General features: G+C 52.3%; 1 protein-coding gene across 2 annotated transcripts in view; it reads left to right on the top strand.

The window, feature by feature from the left end:
• Window positions 1-17,493, top strand: part of SMOC2 (SPARC related modular calcium binding 2) — a 154,004-nt gene that overhangs the window by 66,264 nt on the left and 70,247 nt on the right. The window contains exons 5-7 of one of the 2 annotated variants that reach the window (XM_065930971.1): window positions 5,074-5,121; window positions 8,083-8,133; window positions 9,575-9,649. In XM_065930971.1, coding sequence (XP_065787043.1) covers window positions 5,074-5,121; window positions 8,083-8,133; window positions 9,575-9,649 — 174 coding nt within the window. Of the gene's footprint in view, window positions 1-5,073; window positions 5,122-8,049; window positions 8,134-9,574; window positions 9,650-17,493 lie in introns of both variants that reach the window. The other variant, XM_065930970.1, reaches the window with a different exon arrangement.

Genomic DNA, 17,493 nt, shown 5'->3' with positions numbered 1-17,493 from the left:
GGACGCTCCGTCCCCGGGGATGCCCACTTCAGGGTTGGCAGAGGGACCAGGGCCCTGGCACCCATTCCAGCTCACGCTGCCTTTGCTGCCCTCTAGGCCAGGCTGCTCACCCACTGCCTGGCTAGGTCCACCTTCTCGGAGCCCTTCCCCGCCTCTGGCCTTGGAGGGTGACCCCAGGTGACCCCGGGTGACAGCTGGGTCCCTGGAGTCTGTCCTCGAGGGTTTAGACTCTGGAGAGCAGGCCCTTGTATCAGGGGCTCTAGGGAGTGAAACTCGGGCTTCGTGGGCGACTTCTGCCAAGGGAGAAAGCTGGTGAGGATGTGAGAGGACATTGAAGGCATCTGAAAAGTGGGGTGGGGGGTCACGGAACAGTGTCTCCCCTTACTTGGCTGGTGGGGTCCAGTCGGGCAAGGCCAGGGCAGCCCTCAGCCCTGAGGCTGCGCTGACGCTGTCTCACAGGCAGCTGGAAGGCGGTGGTCAGGTTTCCCGGCTCCTCCGCTGCTTTGACCCAAGCGTTCACTGAGCTGCACCCCCACCCGCTCTGGGAGGTCACTGGGGGGACGGAGCCACAGTGACCTGTCAGACGTCACCCTGGCGGCTGTCATCGTGCATGTTGGTCTGACTGCATGGTGGCCCCCAGCACCCCACAAAAGGCCTGCAGGAGGCAAGCTGCTTTCCAGGGACTCTGACTCTGACGCCGCCTCGGTGTCCAGCGCCTGCTCCTCCCCTGCATGTTCCTGCCTCTGCGCTCCAGGCCCTGCGCCCGTCCACAGCTGGGAGTGGGCGAGCGGGCCTGGGGCCAACAGAGCTGTCAGAGCGCCCGAAGGTGTATGACCCTTCAGGCTGGGCTCAGACCGTCCCCACGCTGGTGTCTGAGAGGCCGCGGTGCGGACAGCCGCCTGCCTGCCGTGTCCTCGCAGACAGAGGATGCGCAGAAGGACACGGACGTGGTAGAGACGCTTCTGGGCACCGGCTGTGCCCTGGGACCCTCTCCTCCCGGGCACGTGGCGTGTGCCTCTCTGTCCTCTCTGCCTCGTGCCTTCCTCCTTCCCTTTTTCTCCAGGAGGTCCGCCCCGACTGCTCAGACCACGTCAGCTCCTCCGTGGGCTAACACTGCGGGCACGGCCCCCAGCTCTGCCTTTACTGCTCAGTGACCTTGGGCTGTTAGGCCCCTCTCGCGGTCTCAGCGTCCTCATCTAACGGGCCTAACGGGGGTACCCGCTTCAGGGTTGCTGTTGGCATGAGAGGACTTAGTGTGTGTGAAGTTCGTAGAATGATGACCAGCACACAACAGGAACTGTGCAGACATCCACCATGGACACAGGTCATGTGAGTGATTTCTAATGCCTTTCACTCCAAAGGAAATGGGACTTTTTGTGCCATATCTGCTGAGCATGTTGAATGAGCCAATGAATGAAAGCGGCCACAGAGAGGCCAGTTCACACGGGTGTCCTGCCAGTGGCGGCACATTTTGGCCACTCACTCTGAGCGGAGATAGGGCTGCCCTTTGCTGTGAGCGGCTGTCACCCTCTTGATGCGCAGGATGTCCACACGTGGAGAGAGAGGCTTCGGGAGGAAAACAGCACACAGACACCTGAGTGTCCTGGGATATTTTAAGGGAGCACTCACGGAGCCCTCTGCTGTGTGTTGGTTTCTCTGCGGGCTTCTGGCCGCCCGAGAGGCAGGTCATCCCCACGCTGCCCTTTCAGAGATGAGGAGACTCAGCATCGGGCAGGCAGGCACACCTGCCAGGCACAGAGCTGGTGGGAGGTGAGGTCCGTCCGTCTCCCACACGCTTCCTGCTTCCCGCAACGCCCTGCCTCCCTCTCTCCCATGATCATTCTCATCACCTGCATGGAATCCTGCCCGGAAAGTATGAGGAGGGCAGCCAGACGCTGCCTGGGGCAAGCCAGGAGTTCCCACTCTGGAGGAAGGGCCTAGAAGGACGGTGAGACCGTGCTTAGGTGAAGAGCTTCAAGGACCTCTGCTCCCAAGAGTCCAGGGTCAGCAGTCCCAGCGGGAAGAGAAGTGCTCGTCCAGAAGGGAAGGGAAGGGGAGCCGAGCCTCTCGACTCTTCTGGTCGCCCTCCCTGCCTGTCCCCGTCCCCCCATCCCCTCCCCCTCCCCCTCTCCTCCCCTCCCCCCCTACGTTCCTTTCTCCCTTTCTCTTCCTCTTTCTTTCCTTCTTTTGCTCATTCTTTCATTTTTCTCCCTTTCTTTTTCTCCCCTCCTTCCTTCCTTGCTCCCCCCTTTCTTCCTCTCCCCCTCTCTCTGGCTGCAGCAAAGCCACGTGACGCTGTGACTCTGCTCCTGAGAGTCCAGAAAGGGATAAATCATGCAGCTTGTTTAACTCCGCTCTGAAGGACCATCAATCGACTGCTAAACAAGTGCCCGCCTGCAGTGCGCTGACCTCATTAAACCCTCTGACGGCTCCTCCGGCCGCACACATCACAGACCCTCCGCCCTTAGTCATTTCCAAAGTGCATTTGGTGCTTGTGAAAGGAGCTGTCTTAGACCACCAACTCTCAGCAAACGCTGCACCTCCTCGGGCTGTTTTGGCAGCACGCTGGCGTTGCTGAGCGTAGCTGGATTTGAACCAAGGGCTCGGGGACTACAGGCTCATTATTCTTTTCCTGAACCATCGACAGCTCCTCACGTTGTGTTTCTGTGGTTTTCTCCACCAGAAATGCATACAGTAATTGCTAAAAAAGTCACCCTTTTAAAATAGCGTTTAAATGGGATGAGATGTCACAAATGGAAGGAATTCAAAGATGCCCTTTGAAATAGGAGTCTGAGGGGCAGAGTCTTTCTCTCTGAAGGTTCAGCCAACCAGTCGTGGTCTGCAGAGCTGTTTACTGCCGTCCACACTCATATTTCTAGGCCCCTTTTGCTGCACTTCCATCCTGGAATGTCACCTGCAAATTCTTCAGCAAATTCTTACCTCCAGAAAAACGTAGTGGAAGGAAAGAGTGGCTTTGTGGTTCTGGGTTCCTGGATTCCACTTTGCATTGCGGCTTTGCCATGAGGAGCGCGATGTTCAGCTGGCCCCGGGTCCTGGAGGACAGGGTACCGGGGAGCCGGGGTGGGGAGGGCGGGGAGGTCTTTCTGTCCGGAGGCAGCTGGACGGGAAATCAGTGCCCCGCTGGCCTCACCCCCAAGTCCTGTGCAACAAAATACTTGGAGTGGATTATCAAGGGACGCTTGGTGCTGTGTAAAAATTATTTCCACCTCTTAAGAGCAAGGTAGAATTAACTTCACGTGGATTTAAGTGAACACTGTTTGAATCTGGAGGGGTGGCTGATGAGAAAGCCATGAGACTGGTTGGTTCAGAGAGAGACAGGACGCCTGAGGGAGGGGATCTATACTTTCTAAATGTTGCCTTCAGACCTCAGACGCCCACCACATTATGAACCAGCAGCTTGGAGACTTCAGGCCCTAGATTACAAAAATATTATCTTAATTCAATGGAGACACTCCCTGGGGGTGGGGGCGGGACTTCCAATTATTATTTGGGATGTTCGCATTTAGCTCAGAATAGTCAAACCTACATAGTTGTATCCAGAAATATTATCGAAATACTGTCATTTCTCAGTCAGCACAAAAGAACATTTTTTGAGCCATGGACTGCAGAAACACATGATAAAAATAAACGGATGACTAAGAAACTTAAGCCTGTTAACAAATCTGGATGTGTAGAGAGAGGGTACGAAGGGAGAACCGGGCAAAGCGGGATCCTGGAAGCTCTGAGAGGCCACACAGGGAGCCCGCTTTGTGTCTCTGGGGATTCTCACCAGAGGGAAAGCCCTGTGGTTTGCCCCTGGAAAGCAGGTGATGTTCCACTGTGCAGCACCCGCCACCGCTGGGAAGTGGTGGCTGGTGGGCCAGGAAGATCCTGCTCCTTTTCATCTATCAACCAGGCTGCATTTCCCAGGGCCTGTGGTCCAGGCGTTCCGGAGGAGCAGCCTGGACGGGAGGGGGCTGTGGCTCCAGCAGACCCACTCAGGCCCTGTGAGAGCTCGCTGGGGAGTCCTGCTGCTTCCGCAAACCTGCTGAGAGTGTGGGGCCGACCCCGCTCGGCTGAGAGTGTGGGGCCGACCCCGCAGCGCCTCTTCCGTCAGTGTTTGGGGGGGTGAGCTGTGCCCCTGAGTTCTGCCCTGTCCTTCAGGGCCTCTGCCCACAGCCAGCTGCTCTGCATCCCCCTGCAGAACCGTCGTGCTTCCAAGACCACTGTCCTAAAGTTTCTATCTTTAGCATAAATGCGGATCTGCACGTCAGATTCCAAATTGAAAAAACAAACAATGAATTTCAAGTTTTACTCCATGAGATGTTTTATCTGCATAGTCTAGCCTCGCATACGACTAAGGTAATTCTGAATGACTGCCGGGTGGAATGTTCTGAGGTGGATGGGTAGATACTCTCCAGATGAATGTGGGACAGAACTTCTTTCTTCCTTGGAGTAGGTGTAACGACGATGAGGTGAAAATCTTGCTGCCATAACAGTGTCCATCTAATGAGGAAGATAGGACAGCGTCCCTACTCATAACATGAACCTTTTGGGGCAACATAATTGTTAACATGCTGTTACAAGTTACTGAGTTAACGTGCTATTTCCTGTTCTCCCCTTATGAAAAAATGGTTCCTCAGTTTTCCATAAGTCAGAATTCAGCTAAAGCTAGGGTTTTTTTATTGATCTTTAGTTGCAGAACTTCTTAGTGCCTTTTAAAAGTTTTTAAAAAATCTATTTCACTCTACTACCCCCACATGATGTATGTTAAAAAGGTTCTTATGATATTTTTCAGGTGAAGAAGCTGCTGTATTTCATACCTAGAGGGTCTCACATGCATCATGAGCCAGGCAGCCCCAGAAGGAGGAGCTAATATCAAGTTTCCTAGTTTTGGGCTGTGGTTTCAGATGACAGAGTCACCCAGGGGGTGACTGGGTAGCTTGTATACGTTAACTAGAAAGTGACAAAGCCCTGCAAATTAATCAAGATGGAATAAAATATCTGCGTTAACAGTTAGTGGTAACCGTCTGAAAGCCAAGAATAATTCCACCCCCTATTGTCCCCTTTTAGGTTCCGTAAATGAAAAGGTTCCCCAGCGGGAAGGCACAGGAAAAACAGGTAACTATCTTAAAATGAACTTCCTTGGGGTTTTTTGACAGCGAATCTGATCTATGCCTTAACAGAGCCTCTCAAGTTAAAACGTCAGCGTATATCAGTGACGGTGGTATATGAGAGCTGAAGCAATCTGTTAATTATTATCTATTCAGCAAATGCTTATTCAGCCCTCGCGGTTGCTGGGAACTTCAGGTGCCGGGCGCGAGGCCCGCTGGGGGACCCACTTGCGTCCACGTCAGGGCTTCTCGGGGCTGGTGTTGGGACCTCTTGAGGATGGAGTTAGCATCATCTCGGGTCCACACCTGGGCGGGGGACTCCGGGGCTGGCGCGGGGCTCTAGCATAGCAGCTGAGGGGGGCACTGATCGGGACATGTCCGCTGCTCCTCGTAAGAAAGAAGGGGGCTTTTTCCATCTATGACAGTCATCTCTTCTGGGATCAGTGCCCACGAGAACCAGAAGGAATAGCGAGCGTTTCCTTTGGAAATCACCCTGCAGGTCCATCTCTGCTGCCCACGGCCTTTGCCCTTTCCTCAGCTGGCATGGGCTTCCCTGGGGCTCAGCTGGTGAAGAAGTCACCTGCAGTGCAGGAGACCTGGGTTCCATCCCTGGGTTGGGAAGATCCCCTGGAGAAGGGAAAGTCTACCCACTCCAGTATTCTGGCCTGGAGAATCCCATGGACTATAGTCCACGGGGTCGCAAACAGTCAGACACGACTGAGCGACTTCCACTTTCACTTTTCAGCCGTTACCTGTCAGTCCCAGTGACACGTTTTCTGTTTTCATCTGATATCAATCTGTGAATTCAGAATTTATTTTTAAGATGAAATAAAAATAATGTATTATCATCTTGGGCTACCACTTCCCAGGCTAGTGGTAAAGAACCTGCCTGCCAATTCAGGAGACATAAGAGATGTGGGTTCAGTCCCTGAAGAGGGAAGATCCCCTGGGGGAGGCCATGGCAACCCCCTCCAGGATTCTTGCCTAGGAAATCCCGTGGACAGAGAAGTCTGGACGGCTGCGGTCCATGGACGGCAAAGAGCTGGACACGATTGAAATGACTCAGCACACATGCTCCCATCTTAGGCAGTTAGGGAGAGGGTTTCTGTTTAGGAAGGAAGGAGGTGTGATTGCACAGTGTTGGGGTTGAGTCTCTGAGATGCTGGGGGCATGCTGCTGTATCTCAGAGAAGGGGAAGTGTAAATGTTCATGGTTAGAAACAATAATCAAATACTGAAAGAATGGCAGAGAGAAATACAATTTCGGGGGCTCCCTCAATCCTGCTCATAGTGATACAGGTCAATTCCACTGTGGGTGTATTTTTTTAATCCCTCGGGAATTGGCCTGTGGGCTCAGAAATGGATTTAAGGAAAGAACACATTGCTTCTACCGAAGCCCCTTGATCTATAGATATGCCTGTCAGGGGAAATACCAGAAATAAGTAGCAGAGCTGGTTTATCAGGGAAGTGAGATATTTGACAAGCTGTCCTGGAGGCAGAGTGAAGGGCACTGAGCTGTCCATGACTTTACATCGTTGTCTGAAGCTGAGCCCAGTAGGTGCGGAGGCTCCTTACACCAGGACAGGCTCTCGGGGGGGCCTAAGCAGGATGGTGGGTGCGGAGGGTCATGCGGCAGGGGGCTGAGGGCTGAGGCAGGGATGTGGGGGCCTCTGGTGTTGGCATTAGGGGTGGGGGATGGAAGGCACCCATCCTTGTCCCTCAAGGACAAGCCCTTCTCGCCTTGATTCTCGGCTGAGAACTCAGACTGGTCCGGACCCAGGGATTAGGGCTGCTGGCCCCTAAGGGGTGACGTGCTCAGGACTCAGCTAAAATGTACAGCTTTAACTGTGTCCTTGATGGATATTAATTGTGGCCTTGACGGACATTCACTGTCCTTGATGGCTGTCATTCCAGAGGACCTTCAGTATGCAAAGACATTTTCTCACTTATGTTCTGTTAAGACTCTCAAATATGTTAAATATGTTTTAAATATGTTCCCCATTTTATTCTTGGAAGAAGATTACAGAATATTCAGTAGCAAAATACTCTGAGTTTATTGCTGCTATCATTATTAGACTTGGATATTTCAAATCAAGCTACATCTAGTCAGTATTTTGACAGATGGCGAGATTTTTTCTCAAGACATTGTTAAAGAACTTTTAAAATGCTCTCTTTTGGTTTTTCCCTGGAAAGAACTTATGGGAAGCCTCGGTCTCCCTCTTTGGGTTGCTGGGGCCCTGATGGGTCAGAGTCCACTAGATCAGCCACATGGCCGCCCCTCCTGTTACCACTCGACCAATTGTGATCCTGAAGCTATTAAAAAACAAAATCACACCAGGAGACAAGCCTGGGGGAAAACACCAGGACGGTTCTCAGGAGCACCCCCCAGTGTGCACTGTTAGGGCGTTGCTGGCTGGGGGCTCCTTGCCCTGGGGCCTGTAGGGGCTTGGTTACCAGAGCACCCAAAGGGTACTTCTCAACTAATTCAGTGAAGACTGTGTCCTTGGGATAAGGTCCTCAGCAAACGGTACAGAGTTTGCTGACTCAGGGCCCTCCCTCTGAACTCAGGCGCTTCCCCCTGTCCCACGACCCCCGCCCCCGCCTTGCAGGAGGCCTGGGTGCCGAGAGACCCGCGGGGCGCCATCCAGGCTCTGGTCTCTGGCCCAGCCTTCCATTCAGAAACCCAGGGCAGGGCAGGAGTCAGGCCCCCCCATACCCCCATTGCCGCCGCCCGCCCCTCACCCACTCAGGGGGCTCCCAAGGTTCCCACCCGACGTCTCCCCCACCCCGCGGGGTTGTTTGGCGCCACGCGTGTCTGTTCTTTTGCGTCTCCGGGTGCCGCATGCTGGGTTGTGGTTTGGTGGATCGTGGGGTGTATGCTATCCGGAGGGTCCAGCCTCTATGCACACTTACTTCACTTACTCTCATAATTGTAGTCTCCTTGCAAATCTTTTCCGTTCTGAATTCAGATGATGCCTCAGCTCCAGCGCTGGAGACTCAGGCTCAAGGAGACGAGGAAGGTGAGTGCCCACGGGGAGCCGGGTGGGTGCTGCGGGCCTGGGGGCGCGTCACGGCCTTGTGCTCAGACTCGCCTGGGACGGGCTGGGTTTGCCTTTTCCAGCTTTATTTGCAAGGCCTCGTGTCCCTGCTGAGGGCCTCCGCGTGTGCCGTGGGACTTTCACACAGCACATGCAGAGGCGAAATCTCTGAGCTGACATTTTGTCATCTGGATAACATGAAGGATGTATTTCCAAAGCTGCAAAAACATACGCGGTTTCCCTGCTTATGCTCCACATCATGTGATTATCACACATGTGGTGCCTGAGACCAGCCTTGTAAAGTGGCAAAGATGCGTCTCAGGCTCATTAAGTTTGCGTCATGGGAACGATGGCTTTCCTACTTCTGGCCTTGAACACACTGTTGTAGCTGTTTGCCTCTGTGTCACCCATTCTCGGGGCAAAAGGGATCAGGCCTGAAGGCCAAGTGTAAGGAGCGTACATAATACATAAATCGGAGCTCAGAAGTGCTTTGCAAACAGCAACAGTGACAGTCATGATAACTGACTTCTGTCTGGCACTGGATGCCATGCGCTCTATCACCAGAGCTCACCAAGCCCTTGGAGCCCCATCTCATAGACGACAGTTGTCTGAGATCACAGAGCCCGCAGGTGACGAGGGTGCCTCTGGCCAGCTGGTGGGCCTCAGCATGGTTCTCAGGCGAGTGGTATCCAGACCGCACTGTAAATGCTAAAATTACTCAAATGCAAGTTGCATCTGTTACTATTACTACCACAGGTTTGTTCCCAGATGTTGTAGGCAAAATTGTATTTTACATACAATTCGTATGTAAAGATTCGTATTGAATCTTTCGGGCTTCACTGGTGGCTCGACGGTAATGAATCGGCCTGCAGTGCAGGAGATGAGGGGTTCAATCCCTGGGTCAGGAAGATCCCCTTGAGAAGGGAATGGCAACCCACTCCAGTGTTCTTGCCTGGAGAATCCCATGGACAGAGGAGCCTGGCGGGCTACGGTCCATGGGGTCTCAGAGTCGGACATGACCTAGTGGCTAGAACAGCACAGCACGTTGCATCCTTCACCTGAGTGGAGACCTGTGTGTTACCCAAGCATCGATCTTCACCACACAAGGGTGTGTTTTTGTACTTTGGGGCTTTTCGCTAAAACCTCTTTCTTTCTAGTGGAAACTGTATGGACTCACATAGCTTTTGTTTGACCTTTCAGATGAAGAAAGAAAGAAAAGACATTTGCTGAAGCTTTTCAGAACGCACATTTTCATTTCCCTTTGTTTCATGCACATAAATATTTTACATTTTTTCGATGTATAATGTGTGTTTACTGATCATGCTTACTTTTTTGGGCTTTTAGGTTGCCTGCTGAAATCTTTGAGAGACTTTGTATTTTCATGATGAATTAAAATAACTATTGTTTTATTTTGGTTCAATAGATGTTGCATCACGGTACCCCACACTTTGGACTGAACAAGTTAAAAGTCGACAGAACAAAACCAATAAGAACTCAGGTAAAAGGGGGACCTGTATGGCTGAGTTAACAGACCCAGAAAGTGGCCTTGTTTTCTGGAAGTAACCTGCATAGCACATATTTCTCTCTACTCACCAATGAGTCATGCAAATAATGCTGTGGTTTGCCCATCAGAATATAGTTCAAATTTGGGTGTTTTATTAAATTTGCTAAGTTGTAGAACATATTATAGAATTTTTAAGCTTTTTCTCAGAAATTAATGTGTTTTCCTATTGCATAGAGACATTAACCTGTACATTTCTCTTACAAACTTTAGAAAATGAGTTGGTTTTGTACAATCTTGTCACTCTATTTCCAAAGGTTATCTACTTTGGTTTGCTTCTGTGCATATAGATCAGTGCATGGGAAATTAATTCAAACATTGAAAGCTTCAGATTTACTGGTGGATCCTGAAATCCTCTCTGGGAGAATTAGTGTGAAAGTACTTAATTTGAGAAACAAATGTAAAAGTGTCATTTGAAATGTACATTAAAAAAAAGCAATTTTAATTGTCAGTGGGAAGCTGTTTGGGGTTTGACAGAGTTAGTTCCACTTAAATTCATAGAACAAGTGCATTTGTGTTTCACCCATCACCTACGGTTACCAGATTTTCAAGCTTATGTGACCTGTCAATCATAATTAGCTAGTAAAAACACTGCAGACGTTCAGTATTTAGTGGGACTGAAGAGAATGTTTCAGGAAATTCTAGTTTACATAAGTTATCCTACACTATAATTTGATTTAAATCAGCCTAAATGTATAGAACACAAAACAATGACATTGATTTATAGTCACAGGGCATGAAATTATGGGATTATATCTGTGTCTAATATCCCAGTGTCCAGGAACGTGTTCTCAATGAGGGTCTGAATAAAGTCAGCCCTAGGTGGTATTTTAAGATGTTAAATATGTATTTACTTTATTAACTTTAGTGATGAAATAGCAAACAGTCATAGGTTTTATGTAATGACCACCATTGTCATTGAGATTTCAGTGTCAGAAGCGTTTCATTTGTGTTTAACTTAAAAGATACTTCTACTGATAATCTTCTTTGGTAGAAGGGGACACATTTACTTAACAAATAATTTGTGACTCTTTGTTATTCCATGTTTTTAAAAATCTGTGTTGCTTCTCTGTACTGTTTTCATTCCTTTATAGAAAATGTTTTGCTTTTTTTCTCCAATGTTTCTCTACATCAGTTAAAAGTACTGTTTCTGCTCCCAGAGTTAAAACTAAAATGACAGAATAATACCTGCATTACCAAACACAGGAGCGCAGCCACCCAGGGTGGGGGCTGCCCTGCGGATGTGGTCACCGTGGTTCGGGGCATAACGTGAGTCGTTCTGGGGAGGGACCTTTTAACAGAGGAAGCAAAGTGCTCCGAGCCTGCGGAAGTTTGCTCGTGTAGGCCTCAGTAGATGTTTATTCATGTGTTCCATGGCCACTTTGATGTTATCATCGCTTTTTTATCTAAAGCTAAGTGAATCAAGGCGTTTCCCATGTGGCTCAGTGGTGAAGAATCCACCTGCCAATGCGGGAGACTCGGGTTCAATCCCTGGGTGGTGAAGATCCCCTGGAGAAGGGAATGGCTACCCACTCCTGTATTCTTGCCTGGAAAATCCTGTGGACAGAGGAGTCTGGCGGGCTACAGTCCATGGGGTTGCAAAGAGTCAGACACGACTTAGCGATTAAAGAACAAGTGAATCAAAAAATAAACAAATGCATTAATAACTGAAAAATTGATTTAGTCTAAGTAACATGCAGTTTCTCTGAACTTTTAGTAATTGAAATTCAATATAAGCATAAATGAAATATTCCTCTGTTGGCTCGTTTTGCAGGGAAAGTATCACTTTCATTTTTCAACCCAAGGTACATGAGTAAGTGAATCAAACGTAAAAGTGTGCTTTACTTGGGAATGCATTACTCAATTTCTTTCTGTTAATATATAATTGGGAGTGTCCATATATTTCTTCATGCTCTTGAATCACCTTCTCATACTCAATTTTATCATTCTACTTATAGAAGTTACAAAGATTGATTACAAAGTTTTACGAAATAAGAGATATTGTGACATATTGTTTAATTATTTAAAATGAACTTATGTCTCTATTTATTAAGCCAACACTCTTTCCCTGTGGTACATTAGCTGCTTCCTGGATTTCTGCCTGATTTCCCTGTAAACCGGTCTAGAATATTGAAGCGCAGTGCCCTTTTTTTGTTGGTTGGAGCGGTAGTGACAATGATAGAGGCGCTACCATCTCTTGGGCTCCCCGTGGGCACGCACCTCACACGCGTGGCTGCGCCCGCATCCTGCTCGGGGCAGGAGCCAGCGGGCCGCTGCGTGTGCTGCCTCGGTCCTCAGAGGAGGACGCGGTCACATGCAAGGCACCGGATGCTGGCAGGGCCCCTGAGCGCCGGACCGAGGGCCGTCCGGCCTGCTCCCGCCTGCCCCCGCCTGCCCCCGCCTGCCCTGGCCTGCCCCGGCCTGCCCCAGCCACTGTACCGCGGGGCAGGACGCCTCCCGCGCCCGCGGGGACGTGTGCGGGTGGTCCCGGCCTCGCGTCTGGCCCTGGTCCCGGCGCGCCTGTGCGGCCCTGGAGCCCTGAGATGAAAGCCGTCGTCACAGGAGGGCCCGGCGCAGAGAAGGCTGGGCTGGGCGGGACACAGGGGTCTCCACCGGGGCCTGCTGGCGCTCTGGTCCCCCCCGCCTCCCCGCTTCTCACCTCCTTGCTCTTTGCCTCCAAGACCGTTCTTCCCCGCCTCGGCCTCAGCCTGCGCTGCCTCACCTGCACTCATTCCCTGTCCTGCTCCTGGGGCTGCGCTCTCTGCTGTTCAAACATTCTCGGCCCTCGGTCACCCCTGGGTCTCCTTGGACCCCAGCGCTGGGCGCGCAGACCTCGTCCCTGCTCCTAGCACGCGCCTACCTGCACATGTCCACCCGCCCCATCCGCTCACGTCTATCTGCCCGCCCGCGCGTGTCCACCTGCCCCACCCCCGCCCCCGCCCCGCACGTGTCCATCTGCCCCCCGCACGTGTCTACGCCCCCAACACGTGTCTACCCCCCCACCCCGCACGTGTCCACCTGCACCCCGCCCCCCGCACGTGCCTCCCGCCCCCCCTGCACGCAGCGGCACCCTCCCTCCCGGCGCGTGCTCAGCGTCCCTCCCGTCTGCTCCGGGCTGTTGCGCGGTGTAGACCTGCCCTTGTGACCGGGTGCCCCACAGCCTGAGTTGAGACGCCCCCAGATCCCCAGCGCAGGGTGGGGGCGGCGGGGCCCCTCCCTCAGCCCGGCGGAGAGGGGAGGCGGCCCCCTGACCCGGCGCGGCCCCTTTTAGACGGATGGGGTCCCTGCAGCCCGCCTCCTCTGCTCGCTGCCGCCCAGCCGCGTCGGCGTCCCGCCCAGAGGTCCCCGCGTCCAGCCTGACGGCTCCCTGCCTCTCCAGTGGGCCCCGGCGCCCGTCTCTTGGCCAGGCCCGTTGTTGCTGGGAGGCATTTTGTGGATAGGAGTTACTTCCAGATGAGTGGCTTTGAGTCAAGGAGGTTCCCCGTCCCCCTCGAAGGGCTCACCCAGCAGGCCCCCCAGGATGGCCTGCGGGGGCGGCAAGTGGGGGCAGACTCTGTTTATCTTTTCCGTCGGGAAGGAGCCGAGGGTGCTCTATCTTCTCCTTATTTACTTTACATGAATAATTCACAGCACCGGCCTGTCCCCCATGTGGACCCTGCCGTGCGGCAGGTCACAGGGCGCCCGGGCCCCCAGGCAGCATGCAGGGCGGGGCGCCCCGAGTCTGCCTGCCCTGGGAGAGGAGGCGCTCCTGACGCTGCTTCCTGTCCAGGCCCTCATCTCCCTGCCTGCTATTCAGCCCCACATCTCCCTGCCTCCTATCCAGGCCCTCATCTCCCTGCCTCCTGTCCAGGCCCTCATCTCCCTGCCTCCTGTCCAGGCCCTCATCTCCCTGCCTCCTGTCCAGCCCCTCATCTCCCTGCCTCCTGTCCAGGCCCTCATCTCCCTGCCTCCTGTCCAGCCCCTCATCTCCGACAGCTGCCTGGAGACAGGAGCTCTAAGGGCCAGGGCGGGCTCTGCCCTGAGCGCACTGTGTGCCAGGGCCCCCAGGAGCACCTGTTGGCACTGGAACCCCTCATCTATTCACTTTAGAAGTCAGCCTGTGGTTTGGGGGTCTTCCCAGGTGGCTCAGGGTAGGGAACACACCCGCCAATGCAGGGGACGCAAGAGACCTGGGTTGGGAAGATCCCCTGGAGGAGGGCACAGCAGCCCACTCCAGTGTTCTTGCCTGGAGTGGACAGGGGAGCCTGGTGGGCTAGAGTCGGTGGGGCGCAGGGTTGTACACAGAGAGCTGAGCTCGCATGCATGCATGCTGCGGCTCAGGAAGGCCAAGCTGTTCCCCCACCTCGCTCAGGCCATGACCACCGACACGATCTCGGTGCCCCCGCAGGGCTCAGCCTGGCTGAGGGCGCCAGCGTCCACTCCCAGTGACTTAGAGCGGGTGATGCTTCCCGCAGGGCAGAGAGTGCCCGCATGGAGTGGCGGGCATTTGGCTTCATTATTTATTGCAAATCCCAGGTTGGCAGAGGGAGCATGTCTGCTTTCTCTCTCTGCCCGCGGCTCTTCCGAACCCGAGCCTGAGCCAAGGAGCTGCCCCCCAAGACCTCCGGAGGTGGCACCCTGAGCCCCAGGGCGCTGTGTTGGCCACAGACCCGGCAGGACACACGCAGGCCGCGGGGCCGCTCTGATAAAGAAGTCGCGGCTTTAGCCGTCTTCTCATTTGTGGTCTTTGTAAGTTTTGCATGTGAGCTGGAGCAAAACTAGAGGCCCTAGTTTTTGTCATCTCTGAAACCCTCCTCCCACTTGGAAGAAAAATATTTCTCCCTTCCTAAACCATTAAAAACAGCTCTGTTTTCCATCCAAGAGAGGTTCTGTATCTCAAGATGTTCCATAGTTTTATGGGACCCCCTCCGTGGAAACATTTTTCTGTTTTATTCAGGGTTGATAATTTTTGTTTTATTGCGCATATTAAAATTATGGCCAAAAGATGATTATCTTTTGATTCTGCTTTAAATCATGGTAAATTGCATTCCCTGGGGGAAAAGAACACCAATTATATTTCTCTTCCTTTGTAAGTTTTAAAACATTATTTCCTCATTTCCCTTTCTACCCCATTCTTCAAGCATGACCTTACAAAACATCAAGATGCCAACTACATTCTTAAGTTATAAAGTGTCAGTCATTTGAAGATATTAAGATACTAAAATAAATCAAGTAGCTCCTTTTCAAGGTGAAGTCTAAAAGTGTGTTACTTACAAGTATTATTAATAGGTAAGCTACTAAAATGTACATGAAGATTTATCCAAGTTTCCTAACTATAAGGGGGGATTTTAACTCCAATCACATTTAATTCTTACATGTCAGTATTGAAACGCTGGTTAAATAATCAGGTTGCAAGATTTCAACATAAGTACAGAAAACATTAATGAAAGTGTGCAAATTGTTTCTCAGCCGGCTGACAACACATACCAGCCTTATACACATACAGGCCTTTGTCCTCTCACTGTGTGAAAAAAAAAGGGGGGGGGCATTCAGCTTATCTATTCTCTCTGTATAAATGAGATTTAATCCATCATTGAATCAATGAGGCCTGATGTTAAATGGTGTCCTCTGTAGATCCATAGCTATTGAATACAATTTTGGGAAAGCTTGTTTTGTTCCAGGCAAGTGCTGTGCGATTGAATAATACCGCCCACTGCCCCCCGCCTTCGGGGTAAGCACGCTTTGCAACGTCTCCGCGTGGCCGGGAGGGGCCTAGCCCGGGCCTGACTGTGCACCGAGCCAGCCCCTTCCCTGCGCTGCGGCTCTGGGCCCCCTTTCCCAAGGCGCCTCTGTGGCTGACTGCGGGTTGGGAAGCCTGTCTGCCCATGGAGACATCTGGACAATGCTGGCCGTCCTCCTCCGGCCAGGCTGTCCCCTGGGGAGGGATGTGACGGCAGGTGACTCTGGCCAGGTGGACGGACCGCGGGTGTGAGAACTGGGGAGGCAGCACGTCTCCACCCCGGAGCCCCACACACGAGGCCGAGGCCGCCTCCTCGTCCCCTGGGACACGGATGCCCGCGTGCTGCACCGGGACTCGGTGAACTGAGCTGCCTGGGCCTGGCCATCCCGTGTCCCGAGCCCCCGGGTGTCCGACCTCCTTCTAACTCGAGTTACAGCCACTACTGCTGCTCCGAGCCCCCGGGGCCTGCCTTGGGAAGGGCATGGCTGAGCTGGGTTCCCACACGGCCCCGCGAACCTGGTGAAGCTCTCTGAGTATCAGTCAGCATCTCGTCTCCACGGTAACGGTGAGCAGACCTCACGGGTATCGGGGCATGTCCGGGGGCTCTGGGTTGACCGCTGGGGCCATCTGAGTCCTGCCTGTAAACAGGACTGGGGTTGCTCTCTAGTTGTTCACTTGTGAGGTCAGGCCTGGTCTTTGCAAATAGCAAGAGGGCATTTCTTGAGAGGTGTGTGTGTGTGTGTGTGTGTGTGTGTTCACTCCAGAGGTTGCAGGATTCCCAGTTTGGAGAATTCAGGTGCTAGAAAGCATATGATGGGTTAAGAGCACTGAAGGAAGGCTTGTGGGCTTGTGTCCATTACTGTTTGGTTAGCTGCGTGAACCAAATGCAATGTCCCTTCTTGTTCTTCACGCTCATGAGTAGAAACCTAACAGGTGAGGGGTTGCTATGATCCTCGCATCAGAAGGACCAGAGACTAAATCAGGGTCGACGCGGCTCGTGAACACGGGAGGGTCCTTTTGAAAACGACTCTCACAGTTAAACCCAAACTAGCCTTCTTGCTGCACCCTCGAGGGCGGCGGAAGAACATTCTGCCAACCAACAGGTCTCGTCTTGCCATCCCTGCCGTCTAAACTGCCGACAGACAGCCGGCTCTTGGCCAAGAAGACGTACGGCCAGTTACAGCGACCTCTGTGAGTGGCTGGGCGGCCGGGGAGTTTGAGAATTGTTAATCCTGCCGCTAAGGCTTTGATTCTTCCTGGCGGTGCCGTGGTATGTGTGTGTGTGTGTATTGACTGAAAATTACAACCTGAAAGTAGGGAGTTATTTAATCTGGTGGGAACGTTTAGGACTCTGAGCCCGGGAGACGGCATCTCAGTAGCTCTGAGAAAACTTCTTCAAGGATGCAGGAGGGGAAGTCAGCCTGTATACAAGTCTGCCCCAAAGGGAGCAGGCCATCTGAACTGCAAAGATCGATTACCAAGTGAAGCAATTTAGCATTCTGTGATGGGAGGGGCAAGCCTCTGGGGTCACTGAATGCACTCCTTTCACGCGCACCTCAGCTGTCTGGGGCCGATCCTGCTCCTCTTCACCTTAAAGGGTGCAGATGGCTGCTTCTTTGCTTCTTGCATTCCCCCAGCTCCTCAGCCATCACCATGGCGGGTGATGGAACCTGCGGCATCGTGGGTTTGGGAGCCCTCGTTCACATTTGGAGGCCAGAGGTCACTGATGGCTGTGACAACTCTGTTTATTGATATGCCAGGAGGCGTTTTCATTTCACATGTGCAAGTGTCTGTACACAGTTAAGCATGTGTTAAGTAATTGTTTTTATCTAAAATGTGTCTCTGTTTTTAGCAGATGCAACCCTTTCCCCTACCTTCATTCATCTTTATGGTTATCATCTTTTTCCTTTAGTGTGCCTGCCTCCTGCATTTCTGTCTTAGATAAGCAGTGGTCTGAAAGCGTTCCTGTGGTTTTGTCTGAAAATCACATTAGTGCCTAAACCCAGGATACATCAGGCTATTGTGTTTCAGATGAAAAAACAGATCAAGAAGTCGTTTAGGA

This window comes from Muntiacus reevesi, chromosome 3 (assembly GCF_963930625.1).
Source record: "Muntiacus reevesi chromosome 3, mMunRee1.1, whole genome shotgun sequence".
In the NCBI taxonomy this organism is placed as follows: domain Eukaryota; kingdom Metazoa; phylum Chordata; class Mammalia; order Artiodactyla; family Cervidae; genus Muntiacus; species Muntiacus reevesi.
The sequence above is the reverse complement of the archived record's forward strand: the minus strand, read 5'-3'. Positions and strand labels throughout refer to the sequence as shown.